The sequence below is a fragment of the Coregonus clupeaformis genome, chromosome 6, assembly GCF_020615455.1.
Source record: "Coregonus clupeaformis isolate EN_2021a chromosome 6, ASM2061545v1, whole genome shotgun sequence".
Lineage (NCBI taxonomy): Eukaryota > Metazoa > Chordata > Actinopteri > Salmoniformes > Salmonidae > Coregonus > Coregonus clupeaformis.
Genome location: NC_059197.1, coordinates 45,690,216 through 45,709,602, shown reverse-complemented (window position 1 = coordinate 45,709,602; position 19,387 = coordinate 45,690,216). Strand labels below are relative to the sequence as shown.

Here is a 19,387-nt window from a genome sequence, read left to right as displayed (position 1 = left end):
AAGAATGAAATCATCTCAGAATGATTCCCGACAACCGCATCTTAACCGGTTCAGTCCTCATCGTGATACGTGCCAGACTACTGCCGTTCAGAGTGGTCGCTTCAATGGCTTCCGGCAATTGCTCCTTGGAAAGCCCCAGCTGTTCCACCAACTCGGCATCAAGAAAGCTTCCATCGGCACCTGAATCGATAAAGCGTTAATCGCTAAGCTCTGATTCCTGTTCACAAGGGTAGCCGGAAACGGGGTCTGACAGAGGTACTGAGAGGTTGAAACTGGCTCGCTAAAAGTCCTCCCAACTTTAGCGAGCCGGGCAGTTTGACGACCGCCGGGAACAAGTGGAGATGTAATGTCCCGAGCTACCACAGTAGAGGCAGCAGTTGGTCTTACGTCTATGTTGACGCTCCTCCTTGGTTAACCCGTGCCGCCCCACTTGCATGGGTTCAGAATCGGGAGAGAGGACCTCTCCACTAATCCTTTGTGGTGGAGAATGATCGACGTGTTCTGGTCCACCACCCGACCCGACTGGGAACTGAGAAGCTGATCGATTGGACGGACCCCATTGCTTCTCCCTCCTTCGCTCTCGAACTCGATTATCCACCCGAATAGACAAGGCTACCAAGCTGTCCAGGTCACTAGGCTCCGGATAGGAGATCAACTCATCCTTGAGCTGCTCCGACAGACCCTGGTAAAAGGCCGCTTGCAGAGACTCCTCGTTCCACCCACTCTCCACAGCCAACGTCTTGAACTCGATCACGAAGTCGGCCACGCTACGAGTTCCTTGGTGAAGCGAAAACAGGCGCCTAGCTGCGTCCCTCCCTCGGACGGAATGGTCGAAGAGCTTCCTCATCTCGGCCGTGAACCCCTGGTATGAAGCCATGCAGGGGTCTTGTCGTTCCCAAACGGCTGAAGCCCACTCCAGCGCTCGACCACGCAGCAACGCAATCACAAAGGCTATCCTAGCCTTGTCTGTGGCATAAGAGTAGGGCTGTAGATCGAACACTAATCCACACTGCATAAGGAAGGAACGGCATCTTCCCAGCTCCCCCTCATATCTATCCGGCGTCGGAACCTTGGGCTCACGGAAGGACACAGCTCCAGAAGCGGCAGGCGAGATGGGTGAAACCGGTAGTGGATCCTCCACCGGAAACTTGCGTTGGTTCTGGACCTCCGTCAGACCCGGTAGAAAGGTTCGAACTGACAACGCGATCTCCTGTAGTACCGTGCTATGATGGCCCAACATCTTCTCCTGATGGGTAATGGCATGGCGAACAGAGTCCAGGTCCGCTGGGTTCATTACTGGCCGGATCGTTCTGTCACGCAGTTGCTAAGCCAGAACCCAGAAGCAGACCAGGACAAGGTAAGTTGAAACGAAGGTGAGTGTTTATTACAAATTCAAGAGTGATGCTGAATAATCCAGGGAACAGAGCGGGCGGCGTTGATTAGTTGTTGGGGGGTGCAGTGGTTGATCCCATCCTGGGTCGGCAGCCGCCGACCACCAGGCAGAGGTTGGATGAAGGTTCCGGACGGGTGACTGCAGATGGAACAAAACGGGGTAAGTAAGCAACAAACCAACACGGTGCAAAAACAACAAAACTAACGCTAGGCTCTAAGACTGATACTCTGGTAAACCTACTGTTCATGGCTAACGATCCGGCAGGGACTGGATGTTAGGCCAGAGCCTAAGAAGGGTGATGATCAGGACCAGGTGTGCAGATTGCTGATGGGATGCAGGTGCGGAAATCAAGAGAGCTCCCCGGAGCGTTCCCGAACCCTCGGGAAACTGGAGATCACGAACAGAAAAACTAGTCACCAGACAGGACCCGACTCAGACTGCCGGGATCGTTACACATAGGGAAGTTGGAAGGCCTTAGAGTGGCCTAGCTTTGGCTCAGCATTGTGAAGGGTCACAAGATCAAATGTATGGGATTTATTCTACTGTATTACAGGATCATTTATTCCAACTTAGAAAATAAAGTTTCACATAATGCAAAGTATATTGTACTGCTTTTATAGGTATTTTTATGTATTCGTTTTTTCCTTCAATATTTAACCAGGAAAGCCTTTTAGTCGTTAAGGGGTCCACTATAGTTTCACTCACTTCAGGGGCTCTCCTTATATGATGTTTTCTTTCAGGTTACTGTTACATTCTCCTAACTAATTTGTCCCGTCTAAAGCATTATCTTTCACTGACTGCCTGTCCCTCAGGTGTATTTAGCTCAAGTGAGAATGTTTGTTTTGTAGAATGCCCAGTGAGTTTCATCTAGATTAACACACAGAAACACAGCATGCTTGTTCGTCTTACTCACGGGGCCCAGTGGAGGCCCACCAGGCAGGCCTCTGTACTTCAGGTCAACCACATCTCACAGAGACTCAGCCAGAGGACAGGAGAGCTACTGTGTTGCCCTGTGAGCACTGGGTCAGTGTGACTTGGCCAGTTTGTGGTTAGTCAGCGAGGCAGGGACCAGGGTAACTCCCTACTAGTTTGTTGTTGCTGATGTTATGGAATCTGCTAATGACCCTTCAAAGTTAACACGTCTCTCACTGAGCTCATTTGCACTTCCCCCCTGTCACCCCTGGCAACTGCACCAAAGTCAAGCGTGCTCTCAGCTAAAAACAATGTGTTTTTGGTCCCAACCACATCCTCTGGTGGGTTATCAGGTGCAGGCTTCGTTCTACACACACAGGCTTTACTGTTATGTCAGTGAGCAGAGGACCATCTTCCCCCTAAACTATGTCATCTGTTTACTTTCTCTTTATCAAAGCCCGTCTTTGACACACACACACATCTGACTTGAAACTCCCCCAAATAATCAGTATTCCAAAACACCAAATAAGGCGAATGCAACATGAAAGGCCAGCATGTCCTTGTGGTTTTCTCTGCAGGGTTCAGAGCTTTTTTTCTGTTTCAGAAAGAGCAGAAAATAGCAACTGTGCTAAGCTCTCGCCTCCTCTCTGCCCTTGCTTCATCAGTGGCTTGCACCCTGAGGTGTACTAAAACAGGAAATCTGACGACTAAAAAATACACTCTCTCTCTCTCTCTCTCGCTCTCTCTCGCTCTCTCTCGCCCTCTCTCTCCCCCTCTCTCTCTCTCTCACTTTCTCTCTCACAGTTCCTGTCTCTGTAGTCTCTGTAGTCTGTACAGAGTCAGACTCACAAAGTGCTCTAGACAGGCCATTGCCAGATGAACGAGATGAGATGGAGGTGTGCTGTCGGGGGGAAAAACAATCAATTGTAATAACTGTTAGTTGAATTGGAGTGTGGTTGACGTAACTGAGTTTGGTTGAACGGCGGGCGGGCGGTGGATCCAGGCCAGAGGGTTCAGTGTGGGGTGTGGAGTTGGCTGGTCAGTGGTCTGAGAACTCTGCCTGTATGGGACTGTCTGGGAGCCGAGCCCAAGTGTGGCAGTAGCAGCAGCAGTGTGGTGAATTAGTCGTTGACAGGGACATGGCCGTGGTTTTGGATACGGTAGTTTAAACAGGCTGACCTCATGCATTCTGGAGGCCAGGGGAGAGACTGAGCTCACTGTTTAGCAGGTAGGTGACTGTTGCTGTTTGCTGGAGTAGGTCTCTAATGGATTCTAACCATCAGTAGATGAAGGCATGCCCCTGTTTGGCACTGCGGGAGACTGTTAGCACTGGTGATTGAGTTAGTGGAGCTGTCCTTAGCTCTCATTGGACCATTACTGGATAAATGGAAATAGTAGATTGTTCAAGGCCTGCACTGACCAGTGTGGTTATGCTTTATTTTACAGTAATATTTACCTGATTTTACTTTCTGGTTACATGGTCAATTGTAATTACATAATTATGACCTAATAACTAATTGTTGTTTTTATGGGATTCATTACAACAAGCACCAATGTGTACTAGTTTATAGCAGGTAGTTAACAATACTGTGTTTAATTCTTATATGCCAGAAAGTACCCATTGCTGCAACATAATGTCTTAGCAAATACTAGGGAAATGGCAGCTGAAACAAATAAACCACTGTATATATTACTATGGCTATTAGGTAGGTTAGTGTGCACAGGAATTGTCAACGCAGATATGGCTTTGGCCATATATCCTGTGTTAGTACATTATGTTAACATGTTTAACCCCGATTGTGGCAGGATTGTTCAGAGTGTGACATGTATCCACTCCAGACCTTTGGTCTCTCTCTCTCAGACCTTCTCTCTGATCTCATCTCAGCCCACATGTCTGTGTTTTGATGGGCTGTCTTAAACATTTTGACGCCAGGGAAAATACTGCAATTGTATATACCTACATTGGAGCAGCTTTGGTCATACGTCAGTGTAGAAAAATCTTTCGGAGTGTTCCACTTGAGCCCACATGGGTCTCTTGAGTTGAATCCATTCTACTCTCATGGTTCAATTGCCAGTTTTCCCCAAAAACATTTTATTACAGTGACATTACTGTATAAAAGATGATTAGTTGAATCAACAAAATCCTACTCAGCTATGCTAGTAGCCCAGCTTGGCCACACTCTTAGAGAAAAGGGTTCCAAAATGGGTCTTTGGCTGTCCCCATAGGAGAACCCTTTTTGGTTCCAGGTGGAACTCTTTTTGGTTGCAGGTAGAACCCTCCCAAAAGGGTTCTACCTGGAACCAAAAGGGTTCTACCTGGAATGAAAAAGGTTCTTCAAAAGGTTATTCGACAGGGATAGCCACATAACTCTTTTAGGTTGTAGATAGCACCTTTTTTTAATTTGTCTGAATGGGAGTGTTGGAAAACAACTGCTACCCCCCAGGCTCCAGGCTGAGGATAAAGACGATGGGTCAGGTATCAGCTTTGACTAGAGCAATATAGCACTGCATAATACAGTGATTTGAGTTATGACCATGGAAACTCTATCCATATCCGCAAACTGCAAGTTTATAGTCTGTGTTAGCCTCGAATAAGGTAATTCCCAATTGGGCAGCCATGAAGTTGAAAATTAAACCTTTGGACACTCTCCATGGAAAACCACTAAGATTGATTGTATAAAATGTCTGCAATTAGAAAGTATAGTAAGAGTTTGGAGCAATTATACTGATTATATCATTTTTCTATATAATTATTGGTAACAATGCATCTGCCCTTTTACAGTCAAGTGTCTTAACATAAATATCCAATGTGTTTATAGAATAAGGGCTATTTGACCTCCTTTTAACCCATTGTAAAAACAAAACAATAGAAAACAGTAATTGAATCCTTGTTTTTAATAGCATAGCTTATCATAATTGACCTTTTTGTTTCCTGAAGTGATACGAGTCTCACCCTGCATCTTACTACATGGCGATTACCACCAGTCAAGCATCTATGTTTAGCTGGAGGGCATATTTTTCTCTTTCTCTTTTTTCTGTACTGAAGCCAAGTCATTTTCCATCCATATAAGACTGGAGTCATTCTACTGTTTTTCTTGGAATCAGGCCAATGTAGATAAACACTGCCCTTCTAGCAGCTTATGAGTTTGCTTAAATCAAATTCAGACAATTAATTCTGCTAAAATGCTTTAGAATCTTGTGTGAATGCCCTCGAGCAACGAAACCATAGTGAATGTCTGCAACAGCTAATGGTTAAAAGAAGCTTCTGATAGATGGGGGTACATACATCAAGGTCACAGACAAACAATTGCACAATCATGGTTCATTGCGATTCATAGTGATTCCTGATTACATAGTGGAATTTGGGAAACACTTGATAACAAGAAAACAGTGGATGACATACAGCAGCTAAATAAGGAGTTGTTGTATTCGTTGTCGTCATGTAAGGGTTAGTGAGCGAGCGAGGCATGTAACAGTTGTTTAAACTGAACCATTATGCCACAGGAAGTGATGGATTGTTCCTCTCGGTTGGCCCTCCCGTTCTAAAGTGGGCAGCCATTGTAGCACCACCAGTTCTACATTTTACTCTCAACACAATGAAAGTATTTTTTCGCAGCCTGGGCTTATTTCATTCTCATTTACCATGACAACCAGTCTATATTCTCTCAAATTGTTTGATTACAGACAGAACCTTTCTGTGTCTAGTGTTCTGTTCCCTGTGTTCAATTGGCCTTGACTGACAACGCTGAGATGGTCTTAATAAAGGGGGTCACTGGGACCTCAGCGAATTTAGTCCACCGACCGGCAGATCAAGCTGGGGGGAGGAAATTGGGCTCTCTGTTTCCTGCCAGCCCTGAATTGGCTTTGTGTGTTTTTGCACATAAGTGCAGGAGGTTGCCAGAACAAGAAGATTGACAGCGAGATTGTAGCAACCAAACTGTGAAAAAAATGAAGATTTTCTCGTAATTACACCTTTTTTTTGACACCCCTTGTTTCCTGCATGGCAGCTTTGTGGTCATGTTCAGAGGAACATAAAGTAAGCTGTTCAGTCAGCCAGCTCTGGCTTACAGAAACCAACCTGCACATTAGTCTTGTAGTACTGTAAGTCTTTTGTCTTATTGTTCCCCAAGAGAAGAAGGCCAGGTGTTCTGGCACCTGTGTCCTTAACCTATTTCCCAACTGCTGCTGGCAGCCCAACCTGGTAATTTGAACTGATTTCTTTTAATACACTTAAGCGAAGTGTGAAAGTGAACCAAGAAAAGCCTGTAGGGTTAAAACAGGCCTGCGTTCGCCGTTGGTTGGTTGGAATAGTTTATATTGGTTTATGTTGACATGACATTGACTGTCTCCTTCTTTCCTCTCCTCCTTTTCTCCATCTTCTCCCTTCTTCCCTCACTCAGCTGCCAAGCGCCCCTCCTCCGTGTCCTCCCTGAGCAGCATTGTGGGTAGGATGGCCTCGTCGGAACGTGTCTCCCGCGGGAGCTGCACCTCGGTCAACACGATGTGCTCGGACAGCGACCGCACGGCCAGCCTCAGCTCCTCTGCCTCATCTGCCTCCTCTGCCTCCCTGCAGGACGGACACTCTTCCTCCTCCTCCTCCTCGCTGCCCTACGGGGCCGTCCCTGCCTACCCCTCCTCGCCGCAGCGCAACGGCTCCGACATCAGCCTGGACCTCACCCCCCTCTCCCAGCTCCCCGCGTCCCCGCCCAAGCTGTCTCACTTGGAGAGGGTGGCGCTGGAGATAGTGGAGACGGAGCAGGCGTACGTCAGGGACCTAAAGAGCATCGTAGAGGTAAGAAAGAAGCCCTCCCCTCCCATCCACTCACCTTTCCTCTCCTCCTGTCCTCAGCACAGTCAGTGTGTCTCCTCTCTGTGCTCTGGCCTGCTGCTGGAAAAGGCCTGAGGGCAGCTACACCTGCCCAGTAAATCTAGCTACAGCCATTACCTCCCCATTCCTGGTACATGGTACCATATTGGCATGGAAAGAATAGGCTTTAACATGATCATCATATGGTTTACATATTGGCATGTATACAGTTTACAGTATACATAGTGAGTTGATTATTTCTGAGTTGGAATTACCACAATGCCTAATGTCTATAGTAAAACTTGAACTCATGGATACTGGAGGTTGTGTCAGCAGTTTTTCAACCCCTTTCTACAAAGGAACTCCTCGACTCTCCCACTAGCTTCCTATAAATACAATGTGAACAATGCTTTCATCTTCTCCTCGTTCGGTGGCCATCTTGGAGTCCTGTCTGGCCTCCCTGTGTGCCTCTGTGGCTCCATCCTTCAGTGGCCCAGGTGGAACGCGAGGCGGGCGAGAGGAGGTCATGGCACAGGATGAAAGCAGCAGTAAATCCAAGTCATTACTTCAAAAGGATGTTTCACACTCCTATCCGACAGGGTCAGCTGGCCTGCGACAATGAGGAGTCTGTGACTGATCACACACACACACATACATACATACACACACACACACACACACACACACACTCACTGATGTAACACATGTGCGCACACATATACATGCATGCACACACACAGAGGGAGGATTAGTTTGAGAAGGAACAGAGTGTGGTTGTTGAGTCAGGGGCCCTCTGAGTGGACGGCCGTCAACACGTTTATCATATTGCCCTTGGAAGCGGATGGAGCTGGAGGATTTAGCTGTGACCTTTAAGGTAGGTCAGGAGTCAGGAGTCAGGAGTCAGGAGTCAGGAGTCAGGAGTCAGGAGTCTCTCTACGGGACTGAGGAGGAAAAGAGAGGAAAGACAGTCTTAAAGGAATAGAGGTGACATAACTTTGATGCCTCCTTTTTTTGGGACCAGCGCTCCCTTGAAAAAGTAATTTGCATCTCTTTTCCTGGTTTAGGGTTAGGTTTAGGTTTACATATAGGGTTGCGGTTAGGGTAAAAGCCCATTTATGCTTGATCGGAATATTTGGTCGGAGGCTCCGTATGGAGGGTGTGATGCAATTGCGGAGCTGCCGGAGGCATGCAGAGGCCAAATCAAGCTCCGTACCGCATCGCTTTGCACCTCTCAAATTTTGTAACAATGTGGAGAGCTCTGTACAGCTCCGCATTGACATGACTGGTTGACGGTAGGTGAGGGCGGGAGGTCCTGTATAAACGCAAACTCACTTCCTTGACAACTTCCTTCACAACAGCTCTGCTCCGCTAAGCACAAGAAGTATGAAATCCCTGACGTCTGTGGAGGCTGCATCGCAGTAAATGCTGCACGGCCACTTCAGATGTCGGATTGACCATGCAGAGCCTTTAAGGGTTATGGTACAGTAAGGGTTAAGGTTAGGTGCATGGCTAGGGAAAGGTTAATGGATAGTTCATTGAACAGTTTGTTGATATCTACTTGAACATCTATTAACTACCTATTAACTACCTGAGGTGCAAGACAGTGTGGTTCATGCAGGTCAGGTCTGTGCTGGAGGGAAGGGAGTGATCTGGTTAAGGGGTTCTGCCTCTGCTTTGATGTGGAGAGAGAGGGGGAATGTTGCCAATGCCGCCCATTAGCAGGTGGAGATCAGCAGGTGGTGCAATCTGCGCTCTGGGAGAACGGTGCTGAGAGTGGAGGGGTAAATGTACGTCTGTGTGTGCGTGGTTGAGAGAGAGAGAGAGAGAGAGAGAGAGAGAGAGAGGGTGGGTGGGTGGGTGGGTGGGAGAAAAGAGAGAGGGAGAGAACGTTTCTTCAGGAGATGTCATGATAGGTGTGTGGGGTGTGCGTTAGAGGTTAGAGAATGCCTGAAATGTAACCCTTGTTCCTTGTGCTTGACAGGTCTTTTGAAGTTCAGTCTTTAAGAGCCAGTAAAAAGAGGCAGGCATTTGACAGAGCTGGGCTGTGCAGGGATGCCTTACAGATCAAATGTCCAGACATTTGTTTTTGCGGGACAGGGATTTGGGACAGAGTGCTGACTGTGTGAGTTGCACATGTGATGTCTATCGGCTCGAGCGTGCATTAGGCTCATCCTTTACCAGTTATGGAAATCTGGTTTTGATCCAGGAATGATGTCAAAGTTGCTGGTAATAAGAACCAAGTATAACAATTGGAGTCAATGTGTGTGTGTGTGTGTGTGTGTCTTTGTGTGTGTGTGAACAGTTTATGAGCTTGCCTTCTCGTGTTTGTGCATGTGTGAGCTCCCATATGTATTTGCTCATATAGGTCTTGAATGTGCAGTATACAGTATGTTGGAAGACACAGGAGGAGAAAGGGGGAGAGAACATGGGGGGAGCCGGGGAGAGCCAGGGAGAGCCATGGAGAGCCGGGGAGAGTGAAGCCCCCTTTCGTTCGCACTGTACTCCTCCCAAATAGGACAGGAAATTGGGGGTGGGGGTTTGGGGGAACGGAGCGTTTTTTTGCCTCTCCTTGGCTGTAACCCCCAGTTTGGGGCATATGCAGAGGGGATGGAGGGGCCCTCGCAGGCAGCACAGAGGGACAAACTCCTTTCTCCAAACTCTGACCTAGTTTCTCAGACAAAGAGACCAAAACCTGCCGGCTGCTCCGGCCTCTCTTTTTCTCTCTTGCTTTCCTTCTATTTCACCTTTCCTTTCATAGTGAAACTTTTATCTCTTTCTGTTTCTTCTGCCTTTCTGTTCTTGTGCTCTCTTGCGTTTAACCCTCTTATGTCTCAATTTCCTCCTCATTCTTCCTGTCTTCTCCTCACTTCTTCTGTCAATTTCTCCCTCATCAGTCTGTCTCTCTCTCTCTTCCTCTCTTCTCGCTATGGGTCCCCTTTGCCCTCCCTAAGGAGTGTGTGTGTGTGTGTGTGTGCTTGTGTGCCTGCGTGCCTATGTATGTATGTCTGTCTGTCTGTCTGTCTGTCTGTCTGTCTGTCTGTCTGTCTGTCTGTCTGTCTGTCTGTCTGTCTGTGTGTGTGTGCATGTGTGTGGAAGTGTGTGTGCGAGGGGGAATTCTTGTTCACCCATGACTGCCTGTAAGTCGACAGTAATTACAGTGCCAGTGTTCCCGTGCCTTTAAAAGGTGATGAACGTGGCGGAGCCTCTCTTATGTTTCTGCTCACTTTGCCCCACCTCGGCCTGTTTGCTTTTCCCAGAACCCCCAGTGGCTCTGGAAACAAACATAACTAGAGACAAAGAAGAAGAAAAAACATTTTACCCTCCAGGAATGTACCCGAGGAGCACTCCACTCTGCTCTTCTCCGTCAGGGTTGGGGGACATTGAAGCCCCCTTCCCGGTCATAACGCCCTTCCATCCCCACCTCTCACCCCCTCCCACCCCCCTGTACTCTCACCCATGCTTTGTCTGTTTGTTTATTTACACCCGTTTATTTTTGCAATCAAGTTGGCTTCATCTTATTTTAGTGCCTCTTTGTTTTTCTCTTGTTGGCTCGTTCTCGCTGGCCAGAATGGTAACTGGGTCTCTGGGTAGGCCGCAGCCGCCCTCATGGTTACTCAGATCTCTCTGTTAAACTCAGACCAACAGAATGAACAGCAACCATGGATATGATCCTCTGTGGTTTCTCCATTGGGTTGGCATCTGGCAAGAGAGTTGTCTGTAGGATGTGGATTTATCAGATGGGCTTGTTGGCCACTTAAAAAGCCTGTTGATTATGGGACTATTGGGCCCTGGAGGGCTCTGATAAAGCGCTGACAGCTAGCCTAGATAAGGCCTTTTAGCCTAACTACTGAACACTACATTGGAGGTGGTAGACTTGGAGAGTATTGTGCTCTGGGCCTGTGGATTGGCCAGACATATTTTGAAGCCCCCTTATTTCCTAAGGCCCTTAGCCCAGTTCGGAGTGCTCTCTCCCAGGCTTCGCGGCGCAATGTGCCCTGAGGGTGGTGGTATTTGGGGATGTTAGTCTGTGTTTTTAGGGGGGACATATCATTTTTCTCATGAGACTAGAGCATGGCTTAATTTCCCATGTCAGAGCGAGGAGCACGAAAGGCAAATACAAATATTGTAACAGTGAGGCCTTTACCACTGTATTAATTGCTAGGTTTGCTTTCTTGGGCTTCTCAGTGTGTTTACAATAAGGATTGATGTAGGGCTCAAGTATATGTTTTTCTCACGAAAAAAGCCTTCATGATAATTAAATTACAAATGACGGTAAGACAGCTATCAAAGAATAATCTGGATGAACTAAAGCGACCACGCTGGGGAGGTACGAAGAAGGGACTTTTGTCCATTTGAGTGTTATGAAGTCAGAAACAAACGAACATGAAGTATGAATGATGAGATTATGATGAAGATTGTATTTTGTTTGTTTTGTCAATAAACATACTGACATACATTTACAGAATCACATTCACAGAAGCTCTCTCTCTCTCTCTCTCTCTCTCTCTCTCTCTCTCTCTCTCTCTCTCTCTCTCTCTCTCTCTCTCTCTCTCTCTCTCTCTCTCTCTCTCTCTCTAAGGACTACCTGGGATGCATCATTGACTGTGGGGACCTGCCACTCAAGCCGGATGAAGTCAGCACTCTGTTCTGCAACATTGAGGACATCTATGAGTTTAACAGGTGGGTTAGCGTGTGTTTGCTCTATCTCTGTCTGCTTACATGTTAGGCCTACTTCATCCTCACTGGTCACCAGAGCTGTTAGACTGTATCAGCCCTGAAATGGGGTTGATGAGATGTGTCCTCATGCTTTTGTGTAGATCTTAGCTTCTGTCCATGAAAATGTTGAAGGTAGGCTACGTCTTTCATCCCAGTGCAATGTCTAAATGGTGATCAATGCTACCACCTACCATTTTACTCGGCTCAATTTCACCCAGCTCTGATCCATGTAAAATCCTACAACTATGGTGGTGAAATCTCTCCTGCAGCTGCTTTTAAACCCTACCCTCCTTTCTCCTCTGTTTCTCTGCTTGTCTCTGTCCTCTCACTCTTCTGCTCGATGCTCTCTCTCTCTCTCTTTCTCTCTCTCTCTCTCTCTGCCGAGGCAGCTTGTGTACAGGCTGAAGCCTGGGTGGCAGTGATGTCCGTTTAATGTGTTGCAGACACAATGGCTGGCCCAGACCCCAGGCCTCCACCAGACAGACAATGTGCAGACACAGAGAGAGAGAGAGAGTAATGGAGAGAGAGAGAGAGATGGAGAGAGAGCGGGGTGGGAGAGAGAGAGATGGAGAGAGAGAGAGATAGAGAGAGAGGGGTGGGAGAGAGATAGAGAGAGGGGTGGGAGAGAGAGAGATGGAAGGAGAGAGAGATGGAGAGAGAGAGAGAGAGAGAGAGAGAGAGGGGGGTGGGAGAGAGACAGAGAGATAGAGAGAGGGGTGGTAGAGAGAGGGAGACAGAGAGAGGGGTGGCAGAGAGAGAGAGAGAGAGAGAGAGAGAGAGAGAGAGAGAGAGAGAGAGAGAGAGAGAGAGAGAGAGAGAGAGAGAGAGAAAGATGCAGACAAAAAAAGACATTGAGAGAGACTTGGAATAAGTGATACTATCCAGCGAGCCCAGTTACGGTCACAGCAGCTCTCAAGGTTAAGGTATACGTCTTAAGTCACGTTTCACCAGATTTTACATTCCACAACCAGAGAGGAGGCTTGAGATTGATTATATGTGTGAGATTATGTTCCGTACACAGTGGCACGGCAGCGTATCTGAGCTGCTCTCCAGCTAGATGTTTTCAGATTGCTGTTTACACTGAAAGTAGAGATCCATTTATATGTTTCCTGGAAACGTTTACAGGAGAGTAGGGAGACAACCATTTGGCTCGCTATAGTTGCTCAATCAATTTGACTTTGTTTAACTGTAGCCTGATTTTCATACCTTTCCCAGTTTCAGGAGTGATGCATTGCTACAGTATTTCTGTTTATTTGCCTGGTATAGTGAATTTGTCAATGAAAAGCATCAATCATTCCCATGTCAGTAGTTCAATTCAGTGATGGGAACATTGTGGAGGGAGAAATGGCAGGGATGAGTTTGGACCCGGCGGCTTCCAGTGAAGTCCTGGGAAGAGTACCGCTCATATTTTTCATATTTCCTCAATGGTCCTCGTCCTGCCCCCCTGCTGACACTTTTGTTTTCACACTTCAGTCTCAGGGCCCATGCCAAGTCGGCTCTTTTCATGAAATACCCCCCCCCACATGAGTAAGTGCTCACACCCTGCCCCCCGTCCCCCCCGTCCCCCCGTCCCACCACCGTCCCCCGCCCCCTTCCCCAAATCCAATATGGCATCCTGCCCCCGGTTCTCATGGGAAATGGCCTCACTGTTGCAGAAAGAAACAGAAAGAGAGAGAGAGTGAGGGATTTCTCCCGTCTGCTCCAGGCTCTGTGCAGTGTCTCATTGCAGTACAGTAGAGTCTGTGCGTTAGTGCCAGGGGTTTATCCCCATCTCTCGTTGCAGTGGGGCGAGCTAGGCCATAAATGACATTTGTTTGTGATGAGCAGCAGGAGAATAGTCAGTTCCTTAACAGGCTCCCAGGGAGAAAAAAAACAAATTGTTTGCTAACTCTCTATTTCTTTTTATCATCACTCAAAGTAGCGCACTGTTCATCTGAGAAAAAAAAAGGATTGACTTCACTTTTATCCTCTCCTTGCTCCAATAAGTAGAGAAAAAATCTACCTTTTCCTCCCTCGTCCTTTTTCTTGTTCTGCCTTTTCTGAATCTCATCTCCTCATCGCTGTGGTATGCAGCCCCTGTATCCACACTGGTGTTGTTTTGTCTACATTCTTGGCCTGTTCTCCAGGCAGCATACGGATGTCGTTTGCCGTGGCCCGCCGCGGTGGACAAAGCCTGGGGTAGAGTTCTGGACCCTGCTGTGAGCAGACTGCACCACAGTGAGAGATAGGGCACAGCCTGGTGAACAGTACAGCCAGGACAGACAAACAGACATGCTCTGGACTATTCTAGTAGTTAGTCGAAGACCAGTAGTGCAGTCAATCTTGTCCATCTTTGTTAGATTCACGCTGAGTAGAAACTGTGGCTGAACAGGCCACTAGGACAGTCAGAGAAATGCTGTAATTGTCTGTCATGGAAAAAGGATCCTGCATCACTTATTACATTTACATTTATGTCATTTAGCAGACGCTCTTATCCAGAGCGACTTACAAATTGGTGCATTCACCTTATAGCCAGTGTGATAACCACTTTACATGTTTTTTTCTTAATTTTTTTCTTTGGGGTGGGGTAAGGGGGGGTAGAAGGATTACTTTATCCCATCCCAGGTATTCCTTATAGATTTATCTCTATGGATACGTGACTATACATGGAATCGTGACCTCTAACTTTTTCTAACCCAACCCATGATGAGCGACCAAGAGACAGACACAGAGACAAAGAGATTAGTCAGGCCTGAGCTTATCAAGATGGCTTAACAGTCGCTTGCTGAGAATCTCTGCCCATCCTCTCTTTTATCTCTCTGTGCCAAATCCCTCATTTGGAAAGTTTTCCAGAGACGTTGAATCCTCAGTAGGCTAATACAGTGCATATGAGAAACACAGAAACAAAGAGAGAGACTTTACTACTGCACATGAAGATGTTTAATTGCATTGTTTGAGTTCCATGATTTATCGCTTGTGTCTGTCTAAGGCCTGGTGCGAAGCCAGCCACGACTCACACAAAAGTCAATTTCAGCTAGAAACATAGACGTTTCAAAATTAACTATTGTTTTTGCGTGCAGCTGCTGTACATGTTCTGTATAATTTGATGAGTTTCAAAGCTGACTATGGACAGCGTACATTGATAGTGCATGATGTTACAGTATAAACAGATCAGTTACCTCCAGTGACTGTGGCTAATGGTTTTGTTACCCATTTGGTGTACCACTACTATTTCCTATACTGCTGGTATTTAAGTTGTGCCATAGAGTTGAAGTCAATTGGAATGTGTACGCGTGGAACCATAGAAATATAGAAGTATAATTATTGCCATGGTCTGAGGGACTTTTCCCCATTCTAGTAATTATATTTCTATGTGTGGCTATGTGTGTCTAATTCATTCAATTTATCATGGAATAGACACATTGCTTGTGGAACGTACAGTATGGGGGCTGGGCTCCAGGGCCCATCGCTCATATCCCGGTGGCGGCCCTTGTGTGATGACGTTTAGTCAAGCCTGGTTAGATTCCTCCACTACGTGTGATTTAGACCTCACTGTGACCCCTGATTGCTTGCCTGGGGTCACGCTCCCATGAAGTCCCACACGAAAGACATAACCCCTCATCCTCTCACTCCTGACCAGACTGCGTCAGTCTGAGTGCTCAGGCCCCCCACCCCTTCACAGTCATCCCTGTGACCCGGAGGTCTGCCTGGGAGGGAGACTTCCCTCTTACCCTGGCTGGGATCCAGGAAGGCCCAGTCCCCCAAACACCCCTGGATCCGTGCTGTCTGCTTTTATCTACCGTGGCTCATGTGGGAGTGGGTGGTGTTGCTGAGGATGCAGTGTCACATGAAAGAAGTTCTCACTTTGAGAGAGGCGGTGAAGTCGGCATGTGAAGATACTCAGGGATGGGATTGGGAACATTAGGCCAGCAAGGTTCAAGTGCATATAAATATTCTCTGATTAAGGGATGTAGATAGGTCTATGTTGCTTTTGTCTGGCACTTACTGTGTAGTTACTGAAGAGGAAACAGATATGCAAGTGCTTTAATCTAATGCAGAGATCGCACTCCATGAGAGAGGGATGATTATTGAAGGAGAAAGGAGGGAAGTGAGGAGTACAGGAGGAGGAAAAGAGAAGGGGGGAACAGGCAGTATGGAAGGTATTACTTTATAAACTAGGGCTCCCCACAAACACAATGAAAAGAGAGGTTCAGAAGTATGTAAACAGAAAGAATGAAACCAAGAGAATGGAGGGAGCGTGAGTTCATTGATGTAGTGCGCCTCGCAGGTGACTCCCCTGTTTGACTGTAACTCTTTGTGAAATATATGGCGGTAGGGGGATCATCTGGAGGATGCTCCTCTTTCCTCTCACAGTTCACCCTCTATCTAGAGGATCAAATGCACATACTTAAAATACCAGATTGTCATGTGTCATATTTCACAGGAAGAACAATACACATACAGTGAGGAGATAAAATCAGTAGGCTTGATTTAAAACACTAGTTATTCTCAGACCTCAAATATGGAGCATCTCTGTTAAAAGTCTATGGATGGAGTGTTTCAGAAATGAAAAGCTGGGAAAGTAATTAGTAGGGTTGTTACAAGCACAACTCAAGTCCAAGGACTGAAAGCCAAATACTTTCCAGGGCTTTTGTCTTAAAGTACCAGGCCCTGTTAGTAAGTGCCAAGCCTTAATTAAATACAAGTTTGCAAACATGCTGCAGCACTGCAGATGTAGTCTTGTTGAAAGCCCTTTGCTGTTGCAGATGGAGGAAATGTCTCCATGGTAACATGTTCTTTGTCCCCTTTTTCTCTTTGTCTTCGTCTGTCAACAACAGGATTCAGACATCAGTCAGGGCCAGTGGCACCCAGAGACACCCTGCTCTGTGGCCATTTGATAAAAACCACCCATAACTCCCCCCTGCTTCCCCCGAAAACCTAATATCGCCCTCTCCCCACGGAAGGGCAGCCGCGAAACAAGCCTCGTCTCCGAGGGAGGAGAGAGCGACGCAAAATAATGGAGGGCTGCGGTTTTGCTCTGAACTTCCCACCCCAGCCAAATGAAGGCGCCTCTCTGTTTTCCTTCGGAAGAGAGGGGATCCCGGGAGACTGGCCAGTCCAGCGGCTAACGAACCGAGTGCGGCTGGACTGCTCATCATGCTGTGTAACCTCAGATACGGGCTGATGGGGCCGCGGCGAACGACACCCTCAGTTTCAGCTTGCTGTCCAGGAATGTGGGGCTAGTTGTCCCTGTTGAGATGTCCCAGTAACCACCAACAAGCTGTTACAGCCATTAGAGCCATTAGCCACACCTCCATCCTCTCCTAATCGAACTGCATCACTATCCCCTCTTAAGTCCCCCAACTCTCCCCTCCTCACTACTATTCCTTACCTTTTCCACCATCTCCCGCCAAGAAGATCCTGCACCGATAGTTTTGATTCATTCAGATACTGAAAGGAGAGACCCTCCACTCTCTTCCCCCACTGACATCCATGAAGTAAGATGTTAATCAAAAGTTACAGGCTCCTGGAGAGAGCTTGCGTATGTGTTTCATAAGAGGTCTGTCCATGGTGATGAGGAGGCTAGGGTGAGCTCATGGCACGGGACCAAATGTGAAACGGGTGCACATGGTTATTTGACCCTTGAAAGCAAACGCCCACCCCCTCTCCCCTGTTAAAAGTAGTCTGATCCAGGTCTGTGTTTGTAAGGTGTGTGTGTTGGAGAGTGGGGTTGGGGAGGCGGGTAGTGGGACAGCTGGAAGGGAAAGGGGTTCTGGTTGAGGTTGGCTGATGTGGAGCCAAGGCTAGATGTGTCCCATCTGCATGCATTTAGGAGATAGTTTGGAAGGATCGGAAGGGGAGACATAAATTAATCCGTTGTGGAAATGGAGTTGGGATTTGGGATCCATCCCTGCCAGGATCGTCTTCGACACCAGCTCCAAGAGCCTCGGTGGAGACGGAATAACAGTCTCCAAACAAAGAGGGGTGCTCAGTTCTCATGAACTGTCCTAGACCTTGACAAACTCACATGCACTCATAAGCACTGCACAGTGTCTACCAAGCAATGTCTATGCTGTCCATTTTATATAACAGTTGATGTGCTCATCATTATGTGTTATGAGTTGTTGTTACATGGATGTTACAGTATTTGACAGTGATATGTTTTATCATGACTGAGAGCTGTTGTACTGATTTGTAGTCCCAGGGATGTAGACGAGGTGATGTTTCCATGACCTCTGTGTTGCAGTGATAAGTTTACATTGCTGTACTGGTGTTCTCATGGCCCATAACTGACCTCTGGCTGTCTGTCTCTCCCACAGCGAGCTTCTGGAGGACCTGGAGAGGAGTCCTCATGCGGCAGCCATCGCAGAGTGCTTCGTTGAGAGGGTGAGTCACCACATTGCCATGATAAATCACAAACAACTAGTACATTCACATTACACATTTTTTGTGGGTGTTCCGATGACCTAAACCAATGTTTCCCGAATGGTTGGTCACAGCCAGCCCCTGTTGGGTCATGGCTTAAGACTGGCTAGCTGCGTAGGCTAATAAAGGCTATGACAATATAGTGCTTGTATACAGTAACTATTTTGTTCTCTGGATGCAGAGCACTGTTAAAATGTCAAGCAAGCAGATTGTGTGAAACAAACTTTTGTTTGGGCCAAATAGAGAACCACAGCTGTTTGAAGTGGGCCGCTGACATTGGGTAGTGGGTCAGAGGAAATGTTTGCTATGTGAGTGTGTGTAGAGGCGTCGTGATTGGTTCTGGTTCTGAAGCGGTGGTGGCGGTAACCCTTTAACCCATGCGCTCACTAAATTTGAGTGGGTCTGCACACCTTCATGGTGCCATACTGTAGTCGCCTGAGTAATGACACTGAACCACCACTGATAAAACAGGAACAGTGAAGGGTCCAACCGACCAGGGAAACAGGCTCTCCTTTGTGTCGGCTGGGAAAATGGCCAGCGTCTGTGTCCCTGACTCCCAGAGGATGCCTCCATATGTGGGGCTGCAGACTGACACGCCTGTCCCTGCCAAAGCTGAAGCAAGACCCAAGAACCAGAATCCCATTTGTGGTCCAGGATCCAAGGATGCCAATTCTTAGCCCAATCTCCAGCCTGTACTTTCCTCTTTGGTGCCCAGACCCCCTTATCCAGCAGGTCCCTATAGTTCTCTGCTATTGATTGAGCTACTGTTGTGGCCAATTATAGATGGCTGCGGAAATGCAGAGTACATTCGATTAAGCCATTACCGGCAAGGTTATTCTGGGTTTTGCGATGCTGCTCTGAGCTAGACTAACCTCTCTAAACAGGGTGAGGACAACGGCTCCTCGCTACTGCAGACTATGTGGAGGCGGCGATATAGGAAATAATCAGGGCCGGAGTGGAATGTGGGAAATGCAGCTGTAGCCTGTAACAATTCACCATCTGCTAAGCTATGAATCTCCAACCCTATACCTGCTGACCATATGTACGACTGAGTGGTAAAGACAAGTATACATACATACACAAGTGTTTGGAATGTAACATTCAGTTGACCTCACAGAACCATTATCTAAACCTACCTAAATATAAAATGCTAT

The 19,387-nt window shown here is 47.3% G+C and overlaps 1 protein-coding gene across 3 annotated transcripts in view; it reads left to right on the top strand.

The window, feature by feature from the left end:
* Positions 1–19,387, top strand: part of LOC121567442 (serine/arginine repetitive matrix protein 2-like) — a 65,120-nt gene that overhangs the window by 21,682 nt on the left and 24,051 nt on the right. Inside the window, exons 1-4 of one of the 3 annotated variants that reach the window (XM_041877489.2) lie at positions 3,116–3,231; positions 6,706–7,097; positions 11,692–11,792; positions 18,128–18,194. In XM_041877489.2, the coding sequence (XP_041733423.2) occupies positions 6,756–7,097; positions 11,692–11,792; positions 18,128–18,194 (510 nt within the window). In that variant the 5' untranslated portion in view covers positions 3,116–3,231; positions 6,706–6,755. Of the gene's footprint in view, positions 1–3,115; positions 3,534–6,705; positions 7,098–11,691; positions 11,793–18,127; positions 18,195–19,387 lie in introns of those variants that run through there. The other 2 variants (XM_041877488.2, XM_045220839.1) reach the window with 2 other exon arrangements.